Source organism: Prinia subflava, chromosome Z, assembly GCF_021018805.1.
Source record: "Prinia subflava isolate CZ2003 ecotype Zambia chromosome Z, Cam_Psub_1.2, whole genome shotgun sequence".
NCBI classification, from domain to species: Eukaryota; Metazoa; Chordata; class Aves; order Passeriformes; family Cisticolidae; genus Prinia; species Prinia subflava.
In genome coordinates, this window is record NC_086283.1 from 84,989,239 (window position 1) to 85,012,719 (window position 23,481).

A 23,481-nucleotide genomic window follows, 5' to 3' on the forward strand; every position below is an offset into this window, starting at 1 on the left:
CTAAACCTCCACTGGCACAAGTGCTCTAAGTTAAAATGATGAATTAGCAAATAATTCAGTATGGAAATACATTTAGTCCAACCTTCTGCTCAAAGCAGGCCTTACTTTAAAGACAGGTTAGGCTGTTTAAGGCCTTGCCCAGGCAAGTTTTGAGTATGTCCAAGAACAGTGATAAGACAATCTATAGAGACAACCTGGTTGACTGCCTGACTATTTTCACTGTGATTTTTTTTTAAAATCAGAATCTTATATCCTATAAAATCATGGCTGTTGCATTATACTCTGCTCTGAAAAGAGTTTAACTCAAGTCTCAGTTGTAACCATCCTTTGGTAGCTGAAGACAGCAACAGGATTCCCCCTTAGTCTTGACTCCTCCAGGCTAAAGGAAAGCACTCTTTGAGTCTTTCCTTTATAAACCACTTGTTCCAGCCCCCTTATCCTCCCAGTGGCCCTTTCCTGAATTCACTCCAGTTTGTCAATGTCTGTGTCTTACACCGAGGGAAATGGCACATATCCAAAACTGGGCACAGTGAGATTTTTTTACTCTGTATGATTGTGCAGGGTCAAACATTAAAAAGCCGTAACCCAACTAGAAAACATTTTCATCCTGCTGTTACAAGAACAATATTCAAGTCATTCAAAGCACAAACTGGATGTTGAAACACTTCAAGGGAAAGTCCTGGATCGCTCATACTTGGACAGATACACAGAAAGAAGTAACTCTTTGCTACTGCAGCCAAGACTTACTTTGAAGAGAAGCCACGCTGACGGCTACTTGAGAAAACTCTGTTTACAATAGGCTCTCGAACACTGAAAAACATCTTTGGTTCCTCTGGACTGTAGAGCAGAGACTCATTGTAATCATTTGTTACTGTAAGGAGAGGAGTCAGCCATTAGTTTTCCTAGAGAAAATTCATCTCAGAAACATACATTCCTCCAGGAAGAGTGGCTTCTCTATCAAGAGGGAACATCAAGTCTTGACAGATGTTTAATAGTTTTTATATGCAAAAAAAAGTTACTTTTAGGGAAGATTCCTTTCAGATCTACTGCATGATGAACACTCAATAGCTCTCTTCTAGTGATTAAATATTAACTGTTTCAAATTTTAGGAGAACTGAAATTCTCCTAAAGAGGATATACAGAAGCCTAAGTAAGTGCTTTTATTTCAAGTAAGACACTGTTTGCCAATTGTGCCTAATTAATGTGTGTGAGAAAGACTGTTACTTCAAGAGTACTGTAACACTGAAAGCTGGGTAGTACAGAACGCTAACAAAATGAGCTGACCAAAAATAGTTTAAAAAAATAGTTTGCCTTTTTCACTAACCTTTCTGCACCAGTTCCGTGTTCAATGGCATATTCAAACTTCCATGCTTTTTTGCTGTTGAGCCAAGAGAAAGAGGCCCAGTTAGATATATGTATCTTTCTATAAACTTGGCTAGTAATGCCACACTGTTCACTCACCAATCTTAAGGATCTCTTCAATAGCTTGATGTGCAACCCTGTTAATATTATAGGACCTAGACAGAGAAGAAGTCGTGTTTGCTGAGCAGTACAATACAGGATAAAAACTGAGCAAAACCAAGAAGTCCTGCACACTGATGAAAAACTAAATTCAACATTTGAGGAGGAAAAAGAATGCTCTTAAGTGTGAGATGGTAACAGTATATTAAAAAAAGTCTTACATCAACTTTTGCTTTGGCATCTACCTGTGGCCTTGTAAACCTTAAAAATCCATTAAGCAAAGCCTTCAGGAAAGAAGAACGTTGGATGTAGTCTCCTTGTCAATAATCCCCCTGTCTTAAAACCCCAATAACAGCTGAATTAAGTCTTCCTTAAAAAACTGAAGCATGACAGTTCTAGAGATTGTGTTCTTACCCTGTCTATCCAACCCTTGCTAATTGATTTATTATCTTAGTTCTCATTTATGAACCCAACACCTTTTTTACAAATAATTTACCTCTTTATTTATACCCTAAGATGTGGTCTTGAATCTCACAAGAACTGGTGTATATAGAAAATATATACGCCAGTTCTTGTGGGATTCAAGAACTCTCACAAGTTCTTGAATCTCACAAGATCAGACAGTTCTGCATTTGACACATTTGAATGTCAACACAGCCTCAGTCTGAACTAAGTCAAAACGCTAAAAAGAGTCTCCCTCCTCTGCCCACACTCAAACGGGAGCAGATGCTAACCACAGCCACTGTGCAGCAGTTCCATGAAAATATCACGTGCCTGGGTCTCAATATAGCTTAAGATCTTCAGTCCAGCACTTTTGTCATGGCAGTAAAACACCTCAGACTGCAACACAGATCCACTACACCCTGTATGACCACAGAGCTGCTGAGCGTGGATGTCCAAGGCCCTCTCTCTTACACTTACTGCCTACCTGCACACCTGAGCAGATGCTATCAGGATATCCTTTTACACAAGTTTTAGCAGCTCTGGAAAGCACATGGATATTTAAATGTCTCTCAGCCAGAAGTCTGAAATTCCCAGAGAGGCCCTAGACAACTGGCTAAGGGAGATCACTCCACTGAGGCTTGCCCTTAGTTTAGCAATACTCTTTACAGCAATAGAGAGGGGCAATCCTGGAGCTTGGTCCCTGCTTCTGGGTTTGCTCAGCACAGAGTGTATAAGCAAATGAAATGAGTAAGAACAGCATTGAATTAAGACTGTACTTTCCCAAGGTATTGAACACTAGGAAAGTTTCCCTAGCAGTCTGCCAATTTCATCCTTGGCAGGCTCCAGGACTATGCTATGCTGCCTGAATACAAAATTCTGAATTACAATGAAGAGCAAAACCCAGTAACCATGGCTACAGCATGAATACTCATTTTTGAATTTCATTAAAAGCTTCTGTTTTAGTTCATCTTATCCTGCCACATAAATCCAGTGCCTACTGTACAACTTTAAATTATGAGCACAAATACATTTCTCACATCTCAAAACTAAACATGCAGTACTGAGCACATTTAAACTGAAGTTTAAATAATTTATCCTTCTGATTAAGCTAGCACAGTTCTGTATAGATATGGCTGTCTCTGTTTAAGGGGCGTATTTTGGCAAAGAGATTGTCAATTAAACATGAAAGAAACAAGATGCTTGAAAGGAGACTGGACAGTAGATGTGGCAGAGAACACTAAACACTGCTTCTAAATACATGTTTTCCCATTCTTCTTACAGCTGAGATTTTTATAGGATTACTTGGCTACAGCATCTAAGCATTTTAATTTTAGCCAACAAGAGTTGGCTAAAACTCTAAACATAGATCACCCGAGTATGCTCTCTGCAAGTCACAGCAGAATCTCTTTCCCTCACCACTCCCAACCATTCATCTCCACGTGTGGCATGCACATCTTTCACTGAAATTTTCACACCTGAGGAAAACTTCTGTCTCAGTGCCACAGCTCCTCACCCTTTCAAGGCTTCTCTCCATACCCACAAGTAATGAGTGCCCTGCTCTTCTCATACACCTGGAACAGCTCTGAGCTATACCAACAGTGACAACATTAGACTGACTTACCCACAGCCCAACGAAGTCTCAGTAAGGACTAAATGCACAGGCCAAATAGGTTCATCTAGCTTATCTGAAATGGTATTTTCTGTCAAAACAGCAAGATGTACTCACCATGCTTTTGATCCTGTTCCAGTACACACGTTAAGCCCTGAACTCTTCTGTTTCTCCCAAGGACCATCATCAACTGATATTTCATAATAGGAGGCCCTATGAAGCGAGAATTTAAAACTGGGTTTGCAGGACTTAAAGTTCTCCCTGAATAAGACAGAACACACAGCCTTATCAGGCACAAAACAGTTTAGAGGGGCTACGTTCAAATCTGGATCACAATTTCACAGGCTTTGTACAGTGTTTCCCATTTGACAGCTACTTCTGATTCACTATTTATGGCAGTTTTTATAACGGACTAAAATGATATGCAGCATGAACTTTTAGGCACTTTTTCTGCAGGTAATTCTCATGTTAATTTATGTACAAAACCACCTCTGTGGTTTATCTGCAGGGCCTGGTGGACCTACAAATAAAACTATAAATAATTAGTTTCCTTGCATAACTGTTGTACAAAACCTGTGTTTATGTTATGACTGGGTCTCATTAAATTATGTGAAGGAACACTAAACATTTCAACATCAGTAAGTAATAGCATGATTGAACCTGAATTCTTGATCACTTCAGTAATTAAAAATTCAGTGATTCTTCATTAACAGCTTTAAACAATCAGCAGGCTTACATTTCTCTCCAGGGCAAATTATTCCTAAAACTCAAAAGTACTAGGTCTTGATGTACAATCATCTCCTGCATGTTACTGTTCATCTGTCAGGAGATTGCTAGTGTTAGGCCTACAGACTAAAGTTTGTCTCTACAAGCTTCAGAATATCCAAGAGTGTATTTATGAACTTAACTTGTTGATATTCATAGTGCCTAATTCAAACTGTGATACAGGCTTCAGATTAATAGATATCCTCTCATAAATACCGCATTCACTGTTTTATGCATGACTGATTTCACCCTTCTTAGTAAACAGAACTAACAGAGCTATTTTTTCAGTCTGGATCCACTAGTGACACAGCTCTTGGCTGTTTTGTGTCAAACAGTTTATACTCTCAGTAACTAAGGGCATGCTGTGTACCCACTCTTGAGAAGAGGGGGAGACTAGAGAACAGGAAGTAAATTAAGAACATAGGTGCACAGCTTGATTCAGTTCAATGTAATTTTTGCAAGCTGGGTATGGCAGGTTTTCTGGTTGGTTTTTTTTCTTCAATTTACTTGTTTTCATCACTGACATGCAGAATAAGACCTTAAAAGAAGCTCCTAAAATCAGTTTGTTTAAATAAACAGCAGACATGGGTATTTGAAACTAACAGAAAATTTGTCTTTATGACATTTAAGTCTTCAAGAGTAAGGTCCTATTAACACCATACTTATTTCCAGAGGTTTGTTTCTAGAGGTATTGTTTTCCTCAGTGGTTCTCAAATACACTGGAACCAAGAGCACAATGTACACTCATAGCATTGGGAAATAGCTTAGTGTTCCTCTATCGCCGCACATTAAAGGAACTTCTAAGAATCTTAATAAAATTAGATTTGATTTAGTAGAAAGCAGGATTTGTATCTCTTTGAGATTAATTCCTACTGTCAATCTGAGGCTGAAGTCCAGACAAAAAATAAAGCACTCACAGGACATTATACTGTTTGCACCAGCAATCAGTGTCCCAAGCACCATAGAAACACAAGCTGTTAAACTCTAAAGTGGCTTTTCTATTGTTCTTTTTGTTTGGAGTTTTTTTTTTTAAGATAAACAATGAAATAAAAACAAATGTAAAACACAAGTGAAAGTTTGGTCAACTTCTGACTAAGGATCACAGCCCCAGTCATATTCCCCATGTCCTTCTTGTTTGGCTGCCAAAAATGCATTGATGTTCAGAACAGAAAGGACAGTCTAATGTATCCTGGATAAGGCATTTCCATGATTTGATACAAACATTTCTTAAATAAAAAAAAATAACTATTTTCCATCAATAACAGGATTTCTGCCAAAAGCAGACTGATACCTCTATATCTAATGACAGAAAGGCAGGAAAAGGAGTCATTATAAAAGCTATTTCTGCTTAGTCACGCTAAAAGCTTATGAAAAGATATTTAAGAAGATATGCAGGAGAGGAGGCAGTTTAAAGACAGATATTTGAATCACCAGTAAAAGGGAAAGGAAAAAGCCAGGAAAAATGAAAGAGTAACTAGAGAAAAGGCAGAAAACCAGAAATTAACATTACTGCACTTACATCTTGGAAAATACACTTTGTCATATTTGTAAATTTGTATTTACACTAGTGTAAATACACTAAGCAATAATCAGTGTTAAATATTTATAGACTAGAACTGAAATTTGACAGTAAAATGTCATCACTGATTGTCCATTGCAATGTCATAAAAAGAAATCAAGTCAATTGTGCCTTGCTGTAACAACAATCAATCAAACATACCTGGATGAAAGAGATTCCCCAATGAAGACTTCATTGAGTGCTCTCACTGGTAAAAGGTGTGGACCAGAAATATCAGACCCTGCAGATATCAAATGTCACAGTTTTGAATCATGGATTTAAAACACAAGTTTTCAAAAACAATTCACAATTCACTGGAGGACAGATTCTGCTGCCTGTGTTTGTTTTCTAGAACTAATGCTCCATTTTCTTCAAAGACTCACTTTTTCACTGATTTACTCTGTGGCCAGTCACTGTCCTTTACTGGAGACAATAAATATTTAAACCAAGGTCAGCAATGACATTTAAGTTCAGACACTTTTCACTGCAAAGTCACAGGCAACCAGGCAGGATGACGTCTTCTCTTCTGTCAGTCACTCTTCCAGCCAAGTTAAATTCACTAGCAGTGATTTAACAGATTGCCGTTTCTGAAGTTCAGAGAATTAGGCTTCATACCGCAAGGTAATTAAAGGGGATTAACAAATTGTTCACGTTGACAAGGACTTCTCAGTGAGCAAATGGAGTACTGGACACAAGTAAGGCACAGAACCACGCATTCTTCAATCAATCATAAAGAAAAGACCTGAAGGTGTTCAAGAATTACCTACAAATAGATTCTTACTTCTAATGTCTTATTTGCTTGCTGGTAGTCCAAGACCAGCTTTTACAACTCTCAATTAACCTAACTTAAAAGTTAGCACGTGTACACACACATGCTTAAGCAGGTACAGTAACTCTAAGAGACAGCATTTTAAAAAAGATCGGGTATTTTGATAGCAGGTATTTCAAATACAAAAACTTGTACAAATCCTTATCTTCCACTCCAAGTTATCATAGCAAAATGGTTATATTCTTGTCAGCTTTTAACCTACTTTGATCCTGGAATCTTTCATTTATATGAGCCCTGCTGTGTTGCTCTTGGCTTAGTTGCTGTTCATGTAAATCCACAGGGCTTGTGTTAATCCCAGTTCCTTCAAGATACAGTCGGATTCTTTGCCGCCACTGCCACCTAAAAGAGGCGAAAGAAGTATAAAATACTCATTACAAAATTAAGATAGGATCTGAAAATCTTCACTCTCAAAGCAGAACATCTTAAGATTAGGAGCTAAATATATTTAAACTCATATTTCAAGTTTTACAGCTTCCACTATAACTTCTAAATTTAGAAAGTTAATATTTAATTGTAAATCCTTTACATTTACCAATTTGGTACCTAAAGTTTTTTTGCATGTGTAAAGTAAGAGGACACTAGCCAAAAATAGCCTACAAAAACTGTAGGTAACAAACTCTTCTTTTTAGACATGTGATTTTAATATCTGAATGAATGACTGATGCAATGTTTTTAAGAACAATCAGCTCTCAAGAATTTATACAGAAATATGTGCTGTATTTTTAACATCTTTTGTTTGTATTTGTACATGTCCAGAAAAGCAGCTCTACACATCTCTTTATATATAAGGCCCCAACTATCCTCTCATTTTAACAATCTCTCCAGGCCTAGTGCTTAAGAGGAACTCATTTGAAGCAAGAGAAGAATATAAAAACCATGTTACAACAGATTTTTTTATTTTTCCCTAGAGATATCAATTCCTTTTCCTCTTACAACCTAAGATATTTCCTAAAACAGAACAGCAATAGTTTTGACTAAGAAAGCAAATCACAAGAGAACGTCATGAGCACATCTTTTCCATGTTCATACTGTAGATATCCAGGTGACAGTTTTCCTAAAATTACAAGAGACTTATCCTTTACATGATTTCATTGCCATTTGTTCCTCTTGTCATCTTTACACATCCTATCTGCCCTTAAATTCCAAGTATGATTGTAGTTAGTCATGCAGAAAACATGCAGTGAGTATCACTATACTATGCATCACTATACTTCCTTACAATGGTCATGGCTAGAACACATCACGTTCCCTACAAAACTAGAGAATGGAACTGTACTCCTACTAATACCCCTATTCTGAGAACCTGCTACACCACTGACCACCAGGATAAAAAACGTAATCTAATGTAAGTTGTCCTTTATAAATTAGTAATGTTGGTTGTCTCATGGTTTACAAGATCCACATTAACACAGATTGTTGCACTGGCTGATATGTCAGGGATAAGAAGAGAAAACAATCGCCCTTTTCAAGTTCCAGCAACTCATCATCCACTACAACTCCAAGATACCAGAAGTCCTTCAAGACAAGGATTCAGTTACCTACCTATTCCAAAGTTTGCTTAAGGCCAAACAAATCTAAGAACTCTCAAACGAAACACCTGCTCACATCCTTGCTTAAGATTAAAGTTCCTATTATTTAAGAAATATAATTAGAGAAATCCTTTCCCTTTCACTCTGGTAAGGTTTCAGCTCCAAAATGAACAGTAACAGCAGTGTCAGCAACAAAAATATAACTTTGTTTCCAACAAAACATCCAAACTGCCAAATGTCAAGGGAGGTTATCTGAATATGCACTATGAGTTTTACTTAAGCAAATTAGAATGATGGAGACCAAAAAGCTTCTGTTTTCTAATTCTTAGAATATGCGAGTTGAAAGTACCTGTCCCTGTAGCAATACACACTGAAACGTCTTCAGTTATCTATCATGCAACTGCATTAATTTAATTTCAGAACTTCTTTATGGCACAAATACAGCTACACTTCATGTTACAAATTGAATATGCTAGAAGTATAAACAAAAATCAATTCCTATATACTTTCACATAAGTGGCTGATTTCTGTTTGATAGCTTGTCATCACAAAAATATTCTGGAAAGTTATTATACTACAGGAAGTTATTATACTACAGTCTCTTCCTAGTATTAAAAAACTCTTCCCTAATCTGTCCTTTAAAATTCAGCTTGATTCTTTTTAAATCAAATGAGATTATTCTATTTTAAGAATATCTAGTACTGAAAACATCCAGCTATATTCAGCATGAAGAAATGTTTTGCCTTACAGTAATCTGTTAACAAAATTTAAACCATTTTATCTCAATCTCCAAAACCCTAGATGCAACACACTGATAATTTCCTAACTGTATGTGTTTCATTAGCTTCTATTCTTACGGCCATCACTGTACTACATGTTTTTGAGTCCTTGTCCTGGGGTGACTTTATGATGCCTGTATCCCCAGCAGTCTGTTCTGTTTATGCTGGGTATGAAGTTCTGCACCTTCCAGACAGGTTCTGAGAGCCACGGGGCAGAAGCAGCGCGCGGTTTGTTCGCAGCCCCTGCTCTGCTCCCCTCATCCTTCTCTCAATCTGTGCTGTCTGCAGCACGGACAGCAGGAGAAGGCTCTCTGCTTTTAGGTAGGCTTTATCTAGCTGAGGCAGAGGAGTTCCCCAGCCTGTGGCTTTTCTTTTCCTTGGAACTGATCAGCCTGCTCTGGACTGAAAACCCAGAAAAACACCGGCAGCTCACACCTGTGGCCCACCGGGGCCTGTGGCATTTTGCAGCCCTGGAGGGACTGATAAGGGACTGAACGAGAGGAGCTGCACCTCAGCACAAGGACTTTCTGCATTTGACATCTCTTCAGAACAGCAAGAGGTTTTATTGTTTAATATTATTCATTTTTTCATGTTTGTTTTATTTTAGTACCTTGCAGTACTAAAATAAAACAGTTTTTTCCACTTTTCTTGAAGCAGATTTACCTTTTGAACACGTTGGGGGAGGGGCAGTTTGAATTTGCTTTCTAGAGGAGACCACTTCAAAAGTTTCCTCCAAAATTTGCCCTAAACCAGGATAGTCCTAAAATACATTAATTAATATACCCTTTACAAGAATGCAATTCCTTATTTAAGAATTTGCTAAGACAGAAGTGAAAATCAACTACTGCAGGTCATACCAGAAGACTTTTTGCTGGAACTGGCAGTCAATTTTATCATTTGTATTCCAGTCTCACTCTTGACCACAAACTCATTCTTCAAAATTCTAAACAAAATTCATAATTTGAGCCATTAAGATTTTACTAAGTTTTCCCTGCTCCTTAGGATTTGCACATGATTAGGTGTTTTCCAACCCCTCTATGTTTTTGAAAACCAAAGATCAGTGAATCCTACCTGAACTCACCACGATAAAGCTTCTGCAGTGCTTCAGGAAATGAATATGTGTATCTCACAGGCAAGCACAGGTGACCCTCTGATCTGGTAGCAAAAAATGACAATGAAAACGACAGCATTACTGTTCAGATTTGGTATGTGTTACACCTAGCAAAGCTACACTTCTTAGACCTTTATGAATCTCTACTATTCTTGCACAGTACCACATCAGCAGCAACACACTGCTCTCAGCTCCTGGAGTCTGTGTGTCTGAGACAAGATATTTCTCCCACACTTCCCCTAAAAACTGTTCTGCTAATAATCCTGCAGTAGTATGTAAACATTAATATAGTTCCTGTCACCATTCTAGGCAAGCAATTTAAGCTTAATAAACCTGGCAGGTTAGAAAAAAACTTCCTCCACTTACACAAGTTAGCTAGCAAATGAACAGCTAAGCAACATGCCTAAGATCAAAAGAATCTCATGTCAAAACCAGAAGACTTAATACTGCTCCCTTCCATGAATAATATGTGACAATTTGAAGACATTTGTTATTTGAACCCTACTTGTCAGGCTTAATAATGCAGAATAGCTACTCAGATCATTTGAAAAGTTTTGGAAGAGATGGTCAACATCAACAGCAGAAATCTAAATCTGGAATTCTCAGCAGGCAGAGCCTTGGTGAATTCTGAGTTTCACTTGCCATCCGTTTGAAGATTATACCAACCAAGCATCCACTGAGCTGTAAGACTGATATGGGCAGGTGGGTGCAGCTTGTGCAGGTTTTATAACAGCACAGCTAAGTGTCAACAGTTAGCTCAGGAGACTGAGTTTTCTGAGATATCTCATGGTTTGCATTAAGAAACCACAGCAAACTTCTTAATCTGAGGCTCTATTGGATACACTTTCTTCACAAAGAAATTAAGTTTCTGTGTGTTCAGATGCTACACTTAGCTGCTTTTACCAAGTCCTTCTTCCTAAGTTCTATACCGCCATCTCTAGCCTCAAACATCTGGTTGGTATTATACGTCAACTAGCTGCAAGTGCTGTTACACATTTGTGGCAGCGTAAGTCATGCTTGTCCAATACTATTTAATGTCCTCCCAGATGAAACAGGATAACTCCCTGTGGAAATCTTTCTAAAAAACCAACAGATTCTGTTGGTATCTAAAATCCACTAAAGCAGACATTTATGTTGCCAAATGCTACAGGTATGCTTCATGAATGGGCATCATGAAAAGAGATGCACAGAATCCCTAATATTAAATAAAGCATTGCTTTCCCAAATATGTTTTTACCTTTCAGGATCAGTGTTTATTCCAATGACTGGTTTAAATTTATCAAAGACCTTACTGGCGGCCAACAACATTGTACCATCACCTACATTAAAAAAAGATCAAAAGTTAGTTTCTATTCACATTCCAGCACCCCAAACAGAATGTACTCGAGCATTAGCACCATGTGTGTTTATGTCAACAACACATCAGGCAAGCTGGACAAAAATACAATGGGACAAAACTACCGACATCTTATCAAATAAGAGTAGTGACAATTGAATTTGAGATGGCAAACATGACTGGAAAAAATGCAACCTATCTGACAGGTATACATGCCCAGGCAATTGAACATAGCAGAAGCAAGCTTTAAAAGAGATTTATGGAAATTCCTGTACATTTATCAGCAGGTAAGAGAAATTCTTTAACAAAAGTAAATTTAGAAAGTATTGCTAAACAAAGCCACAGGAGATTGGAAACAAGATCAAATGTTACTGTGAATCACATAAAAACAATGACTTTAGCTACACCCCAGTGGTACTCCTAAAAGGCAATTTAAAGGTCCTATTTGGCTCCAAATAGGCACACTTGGAAAAAAAGTCTTAGGTAAGTAGAAATCTCAGAAGTAGAAATCTTTAAACATACTGGTTTCTCCAGATACTGGTATTTTTTCCTGTCTGTTAAACAGAAAGAAAACGATAACCTCATTCAGTCTTTGCACAAAGATACAAGCTCCGAACAGCACAAAGACATAATCTCTGAAAACTTCAGATGACGTATCACTTCCCAGCTGTTTGCCTCAACTATGAAAAATTTTGCCACAGACAACACTTTAGAGAACTTCTTTGAAATCTACAAGAGGGTAGTAGGATGCTCCAGGAATAAAACTTCCTACCCATTCTTCGTGGTGATCAGTACCTAAGGGCAAACTGGACTAGTGGGAAGAGAAAAAGCTGTGGTCAAGCCTATCTGCCACAAATGAGTGAACACTATGTCAGAGCCCAGCAACACAATGCTGTATTTGCAGCATATCCCAAAAAATAACACTGAATGAACTGCTGCAAACCAGTATTAAAAATAAACAATCAGGTTAGTTGCTCTGTTGGTTCATCTGGAAAACACTTATCAGTGGCACAAGATGCTCAGAAGCTGCAGAGTTTTACCTGTACCATCCAACTTGATACGCCAGTCACTGGATTAAGTGTGAAAGCAAGAAAGACAGTTTGAGCAAGGGGACCATGAGGTAGTATGTTAGTCTACACCTCACATCCCAAAAAACAATGAGTAGGTTTTAGGGCTACATAAAATTAGATGACATCAAGCATTTTATCCTCTTTAGTTGAAAACTACTGTAAATTCCACAGTTTATACTGTTTCACACATTAAAAACTTTTCCAGTGGCCATGCACTGGGATTCTTTTCCATGGGCCACAATTACAGATACTAGAGGTAGACAAGATGGTCGTAACTACAGCTTTTTGTCAGATTTTCTTACAGTTAGATTAGCAATCTCTTCAGAATTTGCGTATTTCCAGTTGCTTCAAACACTGCAAAGTACATTTGAGAAACATATCTACGAAAACATACTGAAACAAATACTTCCCTTCCATAAAGTCATACCTCCTGCTGATATAACAGCATCTGCCCACCGAACTGTCTCTTCATTATACTCTCGACGCTTAACAAGGCGAACTTCTATCCTTTCGTTCCTGTAAAGTTCAGAAAAAGTCTGAATTCTGTCCTGTATTGTTCCTTGTTACAGCCTTCCTAGAAGTTGTCATGCAGCTAAGGAGTACAGTTATATTGGGCTTAAAAACACTTGACACACAAATCCTACACTACTTCCTTGTTTATTTTCAAGATGATAATAGAACATGCTAGTCAACTGAACTAACCCAGTTCCATGACAGTTCTTTCAGGTGCTCATCTGCACCCCTCTCTTTTCAGTATTCCTATTTTATTAGTATTTGTAACATGAGGCTTCCTTTTGTTTCACACAGTCCACGGGTATTTGCACGGCGTCTGAAACCCTCAACACCACACAGCCTTACCGTAAGCTGTCTACAACATGCTCCACGTTTTTTGTATGAATGCGATGCCGCTCCAGCAGACCAGCATAGTTAGATCCCTTCAAGGCAAGCTGTAAGACACAAATGGTTTTTGCAGAAGTTAAGTACAGTAAGTGCTCTTGAGCAATGCAAATAGAAGCTATAAAAAAGCATGTATTTTCTTTCAGCAGAGATACCTTTTTATAAGCCTTCCATTAATTACACTTCTATATACAGAGCAGGTTATATTAATGAGTTCTTTAAGTTCATTAAATTAATCAAATGGCCACAGCAGTCAAGAATCACAGACTACACAAATACGCAAACGAACATACTACATTGGCTTCCATGCAACTTCAGACATTTTGCTCCTCCTGAATATGCCAACTGATTTTAACTCTACATGAATCCATACAGTTACACTAACTATATTTCTCCAATGTGCTGAAGAACTCAGCTCTAAATTGTGCTGTAGAGAAGACGGACAACAGAAAAAGCAACAGGAATGACAATTATGAAAGCAGAGCCTGAAATACCTACAGCATTACCCTTCAAATTGTATTTGAGCTAAAATGGAAGACTGCCAAGTGCTGACAAAGGTGACATTTTCTCTGCATCAAAAAAAGCTTACGGACAATCTACCTACTACCTTTGATACTGTCCCCTGGATTATATGCCATATTTTTCAAACAAGTTGACAACAATAACAAGACAAACTGTGCAGGTGCATTCTAGTCTCATTTTTCCTGGAAACTGAAGAACTGGAATACTTAATCTCAACACACTTTTCAGACCATGGAAACATTTTGCAGTTTATATAGATACACTCATAAGCAGGCAGGTGAGATTACTGACTTGTTGCAGATTAGTTTTTCAACAAGTTTTTGTGTGAGTAATTCAGTCACCATCCATTCTTTATCTTTTTTAGTGAGGGGGGCCTCATCTGGGGCTGATATTGCCAAATATGTGTGTGCATAGAGATAAAGAAAGTGAAAGAAAGAGGGTGCAAAGGATGTTAAGCAAAAGGAGTCTATAAATACATTCATAGTGAAAGTGATCCTGCTTTGAGCAGCAGGCTCCTGATGCTCCTTCTAGCCTGAATTAATCTACAATTCTACTGTCCCGGCTTCCTTTTCCTTAAACAGTTAAAACCAATTTATCAGCAGAGAAACAGAACTTCTAGAGTTTGTGTAGAGGAATTCATCTGTGCCAGAAGCTCTAAACAGGCACTTCCAGCAATTTGAGTGCCTTTATTCAAAGTTTTATACCATTCCAAGAGAAAGTGGTGCCAGACAGCCTTGTCTAATCCCATTTCCATAGACTTCTCAACTCCAGAGAGAAGGGGAGACGACTCTCAGGATATGACAACTAAAGTCAACCACAATCCAATACCCAGGAAATGAAATCTTCATTCATCTGACACCCATTCATGTCAAGAAACCAACCATGAGCTAAGCATGTAAAATAGACTCAGCACCAAAAAAGTTACAGAAAAGAATGTAATTGGCTGCTCTGGAACTGCATTGCTCTTCCATTCAGTGTATTTACAATTGGCAATTAATGTGCAGGAACAATCGTCAGGTGGTCTTATAGCTGGGATCAGGAAACCACTTCCAACAGAAGTTGGCTGCCTGGATGCATCAACAGAACTAAAGGAAGACAGTGGGAGTAGTTGCCTGCCAGCTATGCATGATCACACACAGACATAGGCATGTGGATGACCAGAAAACATACAGATAAATACTGCAGGTTATTTTTCCAAAGCTTGCTCGCATTGGTTTACTGGGATACAGTATGGGTGGCATGCCCCATTAATTGCCTCACATGCTTCAACCCTTTGTTTCTACTCCTAAGATGTGCACTCTGGACACCTCTTGGTCCTGCTGAGTCGTGGTGTTGCACTGGGAATGTGAACGATGCCTCTGTGGGCTCTGGGGAGGGAAAGATTACACAGGGCTATGCCAGTTAGAGCACTGCCCATTGCTTCACTTGGAGGAGAAAGGGAAAGGTAAAGGAGTTATTTGCCTCCCGCAGACATCTGCCACTGAGCACGACAGGTCTAACCTGCTAAAAGAATTTTCAATTACACCTTCAAAGCACAAATTGATCTTGCTTTACCACAAGAATAAGAAATCCACAATCAAACAATTTTCCAGAAACACCATTACTAAAATCAAGGTTCCTCTAGAAGTATCTGCTGCAAACGAAACAAGCACCTGACAAGTAGACTGCTGTGGCAGCACACTTTTTTCAGGCTCCTGTTAGTTCCACACAAAATAGAAACCACAAACTGCATCTTGCAATTTTATGTTCTTCATTCATTTGGCTAACTCGTCAGCATGGTATCTTTCAACTGGATGGAAGAGAGCTTTTATCTCAGAACAATAAAAGTGTAATATTTCTGTGTGATCATTTGCAGGTTTTTGAGCCACCAACATCAGTGGTAAGCCAACAGATAACATTTTCCTATCACCAGGAAGGAGAGGTATGGGTAGTGCCACTGCTATGGAACAGAGTCTGTTCTGTAATTTACATTTGCCATAGCTGAGTTAAATTATTTCATCAACAGCTCCAGAAAACAGAAGAGGTTGCTCAGCAAATAAACTATCAGTATTCTGACAATTGGATGAACCATTTCAGCAGCACTGTAGGACAGGCACTGAATGTGTAGATCTCCTTTTTGAATTTAGCTCTAGAACAAGTAAGCACACATTACTGAGCAAGAAAAATGAAAAGTTAGGGCCTTTAGTTTAAACAGCTGTGCTACATCCATAGAGTTAATCAATTGTCCCGATTTGCAAAAGGCTCCAGAGATTATAAAAGTTTGTTCATCTCCAGCCCCGTCTCTGTGTTCAGAGATTAATAGCTTGCAAGTTCATTCATCTAAGGACTCACAAAGGGGAAGCCTGACTGAGCTGAACCACAGCCAAGTATATCCAACAGGAACGCTAATCAGCTCCTCTCACTCAACTACTCCAAAGAACCAGGGAAATGCCTACAGTCCCTGTGGTCAGAGGCACAGAAGCACAGTACAGCCGAGCTAGAATGGACCTCTAGAAGTCCTCTGGTCAAACCTCAAGCAGGGCCACCGAATCCACCTGTCCAGATCCAGATGGCTTTACAATAACTTCACAGATGCAGTTTCTACCACATCTCTGGGCAAACAGTGCCAGTGTCCAGTTACCCTCACAGTGAAAAGTCTCTCAATATTCAGACAGACATACCTGTATTTCACTGCCTGTGCTCCTGCCTCATACCCAGCACCTGAGCGCCACGCTAGCACTATGACAGATGCTGCTGCTGGAAAGAGGTTTGCATTTACGGCAAAGTGTAAGACCAAACTGAAACTAGCATCTGCTTTTTACCTCAAGAGAGCTGAAGGCAAAGATCATGCAGTCCAGTTGCTATGTGCATGATGACCTCCCTAAAGAGCCTTGAAGACACTTGGGATGTATAGGCAGCACAAGGACAGCTTGGCTTCCAAGCCAAATCATCACACAGGCCCTCAAACCTATGCCAGGCTTGGGTTTTGTCACCTGACTCCTCAAAAAGGCACACAGGTATTAGATTCTGCATGAAGACAACTTTCAAGCTCTTCTTTTGGAAGAAGCTCTGATTTACAATTAAGCCTGTTAATCAGACCTTAATACCAGGCAAAATAAAATGCATGAATATGTGTACAAGAGCTATACCAGCAAAAAGTGCATTAGCATAGGAAAACAGAGACAAATTGAACAAAAATACATTCAGGCACAACTTCAGTAGTAGTCTTAAACCTCATAGCAGAAATGCAATGTAAAGTAGGCTTCCAGAAGAGCTTGTAGTGGAAAATATACTCAGGGGAACAGAACACTTCCTATGAATGGAGCTATTTTTCCTTGGACTGAAGGAGAAAAGGTCTAAAACAAATATCTAAGAATAGCTCTTCTTGAATATCCTGACCTGATTCTTCTTTAAGGAAAGAATGATTTTTCACAAAGTTTCTCTTATAGTCACTTATTCAAGGGACTTTGGTTTGACTGCCTTCCTTCTGTAGTCTTAGCCTACACTCTGGCAAGTCCCGCCTAATTTGGTTTAAACTGTGGGTTTGCTGTCCTTTAGCAACATTTGCCCTGCAGGAACAAAGCTGCACAACAAGGACATGGCTTCTAGATACAAATACAGAAGCCAACACAAAGCCAAGTAATATCAGAATACCCATGGTTGCCTACATATGTGGATTATGACTCTCAATTTAGAAAATGGGAAAGGAAAAGCCATAGCCGAGTCTTACTGCCATTGCCCATTAAGCATTAGGATAAAAGAGTATGAACTCTTACAGAAACATGGATATTGTCTGGAGTAAATCTGTCAACTAATCATCTTCTGCATCTTAATCCTAGTAGAACCACAGAGTGATCTGGGTTCAAAGACACCTCAAAGATCTAGCTCCAGCCACCCTGTTCTGGACAGGAACACCTTCCACTAGACCAGGCTGCTTAGAGCTCCATCCAGTCTGGACTTGGACACTTTGAGGAATGGTGCATTCACAAGTTCTCTGGGCAACCTATGCCAGTAAAGCATTTCCTCCTAACAGCTAAGCTGTATGTTCCCTCTTTCTGCTTAAAGCCATTCCTTTCATGCTATCAATATACTTACTGAGTCCCTCTTCAGCTTTCCTGTGCAGCCCCTTCAGGTACTGGAAGGTGCTATAAGCTCTCATCAGAACCTTCTCTTCTCAAGACTGAACAGCTAAAATTGTCTTTTCCTCACAGGAGAGATGCTCCAGCCCCATGATCATCTTTTGGCCCTTCCCTGGACTTGTCTGGTAAGAGCGAATAGAACTTTACAGATATATTTTGGCCTAACATGAATGCATATATATTCTCATTACTAGGCTTATGCTTAATTTACAGCACTAACTTTCATGCAGCCTTAAACTGCACTAGGGTGGAGTTAATGCCTCAGTGTACCAATCACTTGTTTTACAAATGTTGGTCATTCAGGAGTTAAACTAAAAGTCTGAAGAGAAACAAAAAAAAAGAAACAAAAACCTAACAACAACAAAAAGCACAGATCTAGAAAGAATTACTCTCTCAAATTTCTACAATGAACTTGTCCACACATGCACCCCAGCTAGAAAACAAGAACAGATCACTGCTTTACAATCTACCTAATTTCTACAGAAACAACAACTAAATACAAGCAGATTTAGAGATCAACAGCTGAAGAGAAAAAAATTCGAATTTTAACCTAAAGACAAAAATATGACGAGCACTAAGCAGTGCACAGCACTTAAAGTCCTGTATTTTAAGAAACTACCTCTTGAGATTTAACCACATGTCCCAAGTGTAGCCAAAGTTAGTGTTCAGTTTTGTTCTGCTTTAAAAGAAACAAAATTTTAACAGATTTATAGAAAAAATATTTTTCTCAATACATTAAGCTCTGGACTAGAAACAGCTTTGAATATAGGATGTGTTTCAAGCCACACTCTTCTCTTAGCTTTCCTGACTAAACAACTTTCATTCAAAACTTCCTTAATTATCAAATTCTGTCAATCTACAGGCAAGTAATTATCCTATGTACTAGTGTTAACCAGTTACAACAAAGTTTGATTTGTGATGCTAAAAACAAATGCAGTTTTCATCACACTAAACTTTTGGATTTCTTAGGAGCTCAAATGAAATATTAAGCTTCTCTATTTCAAAATGTAAAAATAATCCACATATAAGTACATGGGATTAAATAGTGGTTCAGCTTCTGAAACTTAAATAATAAAACACCAACAAAATAAACTGATAAACTGAGCAGTAAGCCTCAGCAGAACTTGCCCAACAGAAATCTGTACCTTGGAGACACATTTCAAGTGTCCCACAGAAAAGGGTCTGGTAGGGCAGGCACAGCAAGCTTGAGCCACAACTCTGAAAGATTAGTGTTTTTATCAGCCGTCAGCTGGAACTGATGGGGAACCTGGATTTGGTGGTTGTACACCAAAGATACCCAGGTTTAGACAAGACACTAACTTTCACAGTAAGCACAGGACAGCACATAGATGTGCTACCCTTGATTTATAGCAGAAAACAACTATCATTTGTGAGCTTCAACTGCTGTATTCACACCAGTGATTGCAAGTTTGCTGACAACACTAAGACATGTGGTGCAGTTGACATGCCGGAGGGTGGAGGTGTCATCCAGGAGACCCTGACAGGCTTGAGGGGTGGGTCTGTATAAACCTCATAAAATTCAACAAGGCCAAATGCAAGGGCCTGCAGCTGGGTTGGGGCAGTATCAATACTGGCTGTGGGACGAAGGGATTGAGAGCGGTCATGGAGAAGGACTGGAAGGTGCTGGTGAATGAACAGCTGGACATGGCTCAGCAATGTGACCTCACAGCCCAGAAATACACTCCAGGCTGCATCCAGAGCCCTGCGGGCAGCAGGGGAGGGAGGGGATTCTGCCCCTCTGCTCTGCTGAGATCCACCTGGAGCTCTGCACCTAGCTCTGGGGTCCCAGCATAGGAAGAGCACGGACCTGTTCAAGAGAGTACAGAGGAGACACACAAAGATGATCAGAGGAATGGAGAACCTCTCCTGTGAAGACAGGCTGAGAGAGATCCTTAATACCCCTCCTTTCACAGAAGTTGCCTGACTTCTTAAAAGGGGACATGTGGTCTGATTGTTCTTGCACTAGAAATAGTAAATGCATGATCAGATCTCATATGGTTTGGCTATAGAAAAAGACTCAAAACAGTAATGCAACCATATTTAGAAAAAAAAAAAACCTTGTCAAATATAAGTATTTATTGAAAAATTCTAGGCTTATTGAATAACACCTTTTCATAAGTCACTGGCTTAAGATGGCATGTTGACCCTGACTTGCTGGATGTCACGTGCCCACCAAGGCTGCTCTTATCACATCCCTTCACAACAAGATAAGGAAGAGAAAAATATAAGGAAAGGCTCACAAGTTGAGATAAAAACTAGGAGAGATTACTACCATCACAGACTAAACAGACTTAGCTTCAGGAAATGAACTGAATTTATTATGAATCAAAATCAGGACAGGATAATGAGAAGTAAAACAGATCTTAAAAACATCTTCCCTCCCTCCTCCATTTGTCCCAGCTCTCCCTCCCCGCCACTCAGCAGAACAGAGACATGAGCACGGGGATCCAGTCAGTTCATCTCAAGTTGTTTCAGGCACTGCTCAAGTAGAGGAGCTCCTTCCCCTACTCCAGCCTGGGAGCCTTCCCATGGGAGATAATTTTTCAAAAACTTTTCCAGCATAAGCCTTTTCCATGGGCTCCACAATTGGCTCCAGTCTGGGTCCTCCACAGGGTGCAGTCCCTCAGGAACAGGCTGCTCCAGCGTGGGCCCCTTGTGGGCTCACAAGTCCTGCCAAGGAACCTGCTGCAGTGTGGGCTGCTCTGTCCATGGGCCACAGGTCCTGCCAGGAGCCTGCTCCAGCACAGGCCTCCCATGGGCTCACAGCCTCCTTTGAGCATCTCCCTGCTCCACTGTGGGCTCCTACAGGGGCTGCAGGTGGATCTCCTCTCCCCCATGGACCTCCAAGAGCTGCAGAAGCACAGCTGCCTCACTGTGTCCTGCAGGGAATCTCTGCTCTGGTACCTGAAGCACCGCCTGTCCTTCCTCATTCACCGACCTTCTGTTTGCAGAGCTCTTTCTCTCACACATTCTCACTCCTCTTCTCTCTGAGAGCAATTACATTTGCACAGTAATATTTTTCCCCTTTTAAATGTGTTACCAACCAAGACAACACTACCATCTCTAAATGGCCTGACTGGTGCCAGTGAGGGTCCACCTTGGATTTATATGGCCTCAGCTGTCAGCCATGGGGGAAGCTTCTGGCAGCTTCTTACAGGAACCACACCTGTAGTCCTCCTCACCACTAAAACCTGGCCACACAAACCCAATACACACAACCTTTTGCTAACAACAGGGCCAGTTTCAGTAGAATTATGTTTGTTGTGCAGTGGATTAACCCATTTTGGGACATGCAGCTCCTTTCAAGGGCCTGCTGTTCAGCTCATTCAGACTTGCACAAGTGCTCTGAAACCCTCTCTAAGTGAACCTTACAACCAGTCTCAGTGAGCAGCTGCAGCTCCTGTAAACTTAAAATGCACTGGTGTCTGATAATTTAATTGCTAAAAAATCTGATCCACAAAGGCAAACCATTTTTGTACAGGAAGGCTTTAACAGTGTGTATTTGCTTTAACTAAAGCATCAGAAAAACCAATTAGGTTTCTGAAACAATCTCCTACTATGGATCAGAAGTATCAAGGCTCAGGTTTAAGTTTTCTGTAAGGCCTTGAACATTAACCATATTTTCCAATATAAACCACTGTTGAGTTGCACATCACAGCATTAAGTCGAATTCCTCCTCCCTTCCCAGTCTGGATTATTACATATTATACAGGTCATCAGACACTTGATTTTCAAAAAATGTGCCAAGTGAACCAATGCACTAAGTCAGTACTTACCACAGAGGAAAGGCAAGAAGGCTGGGGTTACCAGACCAGCACTACTGACTGATTTACTAACTTGCTGTCAATTGTTCAGATTTTTCCCAATATTGTTCCTGGCTATTTGCTATGTTTCTACAAGGTTGCTGCATCACCGCTCATACTGCAGAAGTCCAGTGGGCTACTTTAGCTAGGAATACTTTTTCCTTATATTTTCTTCAGTCATTTAGACCCCTCTCTTTTATTACACAGTCACAGCAGGCCTTCAAATGCTGCTGTAGACTAAGGTATCTTCTGTAGAAAAATGACTGTGAAGTACAGATATTGCAGCATTTTTTGTACCATTACTTCTGTAATAGCTGACTTCACTTGCAACACTATGTTCCTGAAGTTTTACAGAAATGCTGCTTTAGGGCAAGACTTTGATGCATGAACAAAAGTTAAAATGCTATGAACTGTTTTCTAATTGTTCATCCACCACATTAAAGGCATTATTGTCATTTTAACTGCATCTGAAGACTACACATAGTGGTTTGCAATTCAAAGGCTAATGCAGAGCAAATTTTGCATGAACAGTGGTAACTGCTTCCTGCACTAACGGATTTCTAGAAAACTTGTGCAATCTGGGCAATTCAATCATTCTCATTAACTCAGCACAACACCAACCGTAAATCACAACTAATGAAGACAGCATTAAAGTCAGTTTAAAACCAACATTAAAGTCACTTCCAAGAAGCAGCCTTCTTCAGCTGTATAAAGCAACAAATGCTTGGTGATACAGTCCCAGAAGTTTAATTTATGTGTATTACACTGAAATGCCCTACTTTTATATCTATTTGCTATATGTGACTGAGTACACTTGAATGGTGTACTGGAAAAAAAAAATCTTATGGAAAGAATAATTACTATATTGCATTTAATAGTTTCCATCATTTTCCAGACCTCTCTTAGAACAACACAGGAGGAACTTTTTAATAAAGCAAATATAAGTAAAGTGACTTAACACTGATACAAACATATCAATTTCCAAAGGTAAAGATAAACAAATGCATACCATGTTTGTGTAGCTTGGAAAGCATTTACACCCATCTCAGTTTCTAACAGATAAGTTCAAAATTTTCATTCCTGAAAAAAAGTGTTTTAGCTTTACATAATCCTAGTGGAATATAACCTGTGCCTTGAATTCTGGATGCTTCAATTCACTAAATTAAGTTAGTACTTTTCCCTCTTTTGAGGATAAGGTAGAGAATAGTACAGTCCTAATAGCTTTAGAACACTTTATGTGGTCTGTAAAAAATCTACTGAAAAAAAATCACATTACAAGGATAGAAAGAGATGGATAGTCTGAATTCAACAAAACAATGAAAAACTTCAGCGTCACCTCATGCATTAAAGAAGTTTCTGTTTAAAGATACTGCCCTCAAATATACCCTGTACATCTGGATCCACAAGAGGACACAGGGTTAAATGCCCTAGTACTTACTCATTTTCAGAAAAGCAACATTTTTTTCATTGTCTGCTAAATTACCAAATTTCATTTTAAAATTAGAATTCAGCTGAACTTTGAAGTTTGTATCTTGCTTTTTCATTCTGCTATCTTCCTTCCATTTGCAAAAATCCCAGTGTTCTGAAAATATTTGGCTGGCACTTTCTAAATAAGTGTTTGAGAGGATC

General features: G+C 39.3%; 1 protein-coding gene across 2 annotated transcripts in view; it reads right to left on the reverse strand.

Moving 5' to 3' along the window:
* NADK2 (NAD kinase 2, mitochondrial) overlaps positions 1-23,481 on the reverse strand; it is a 32,954-nt gene that overhangs the window by 3,776 nt on the left and 5,697 nt on the right. The window contains exons 2-11 of one of the 2 annotated variants that reach the window (XM_063423481.1): positions 13,350-13,438; positions 12,919-13,007; positions 11,323-11,404; positions 10,046-10,129; positions 6,869-7,005; positions 6,000-6,078; positions 3,632-3,727; positions 1,462-1,517; positions 1,325-1,378; positions 748-871 (exon numbers count right to left, since the gene is read on the reverse strand). In XM_063423481.1, the coding sequence (XP_063279551.1) occupies positions 748-871; positions 1,325-1,378; positions 1,462-1,517; positions 3,632-3,727; positions 6,000-6,078; positions 6,869-7,005; positions 10,046-10,129; positions 11,323-11,404; positions 12,919-13,007; positions 13,350-13,438 (890 nt within the window). Of the gene's footprint in view, positions 1-747; positions 872-1,324; positions 1,379-1,461; positions 1,518-3,631; positions 3,776-5,999; positions 6,079-6,868; positions 7,006-10,045; positions 10,130-11,322; positions 11,405-12,918; positions 13,008-13,349; positions 13,439-23,481 lie in introns of both variants that reach the window. The other variant, XM_063423482.1, reaches the window with a different exon arrangement.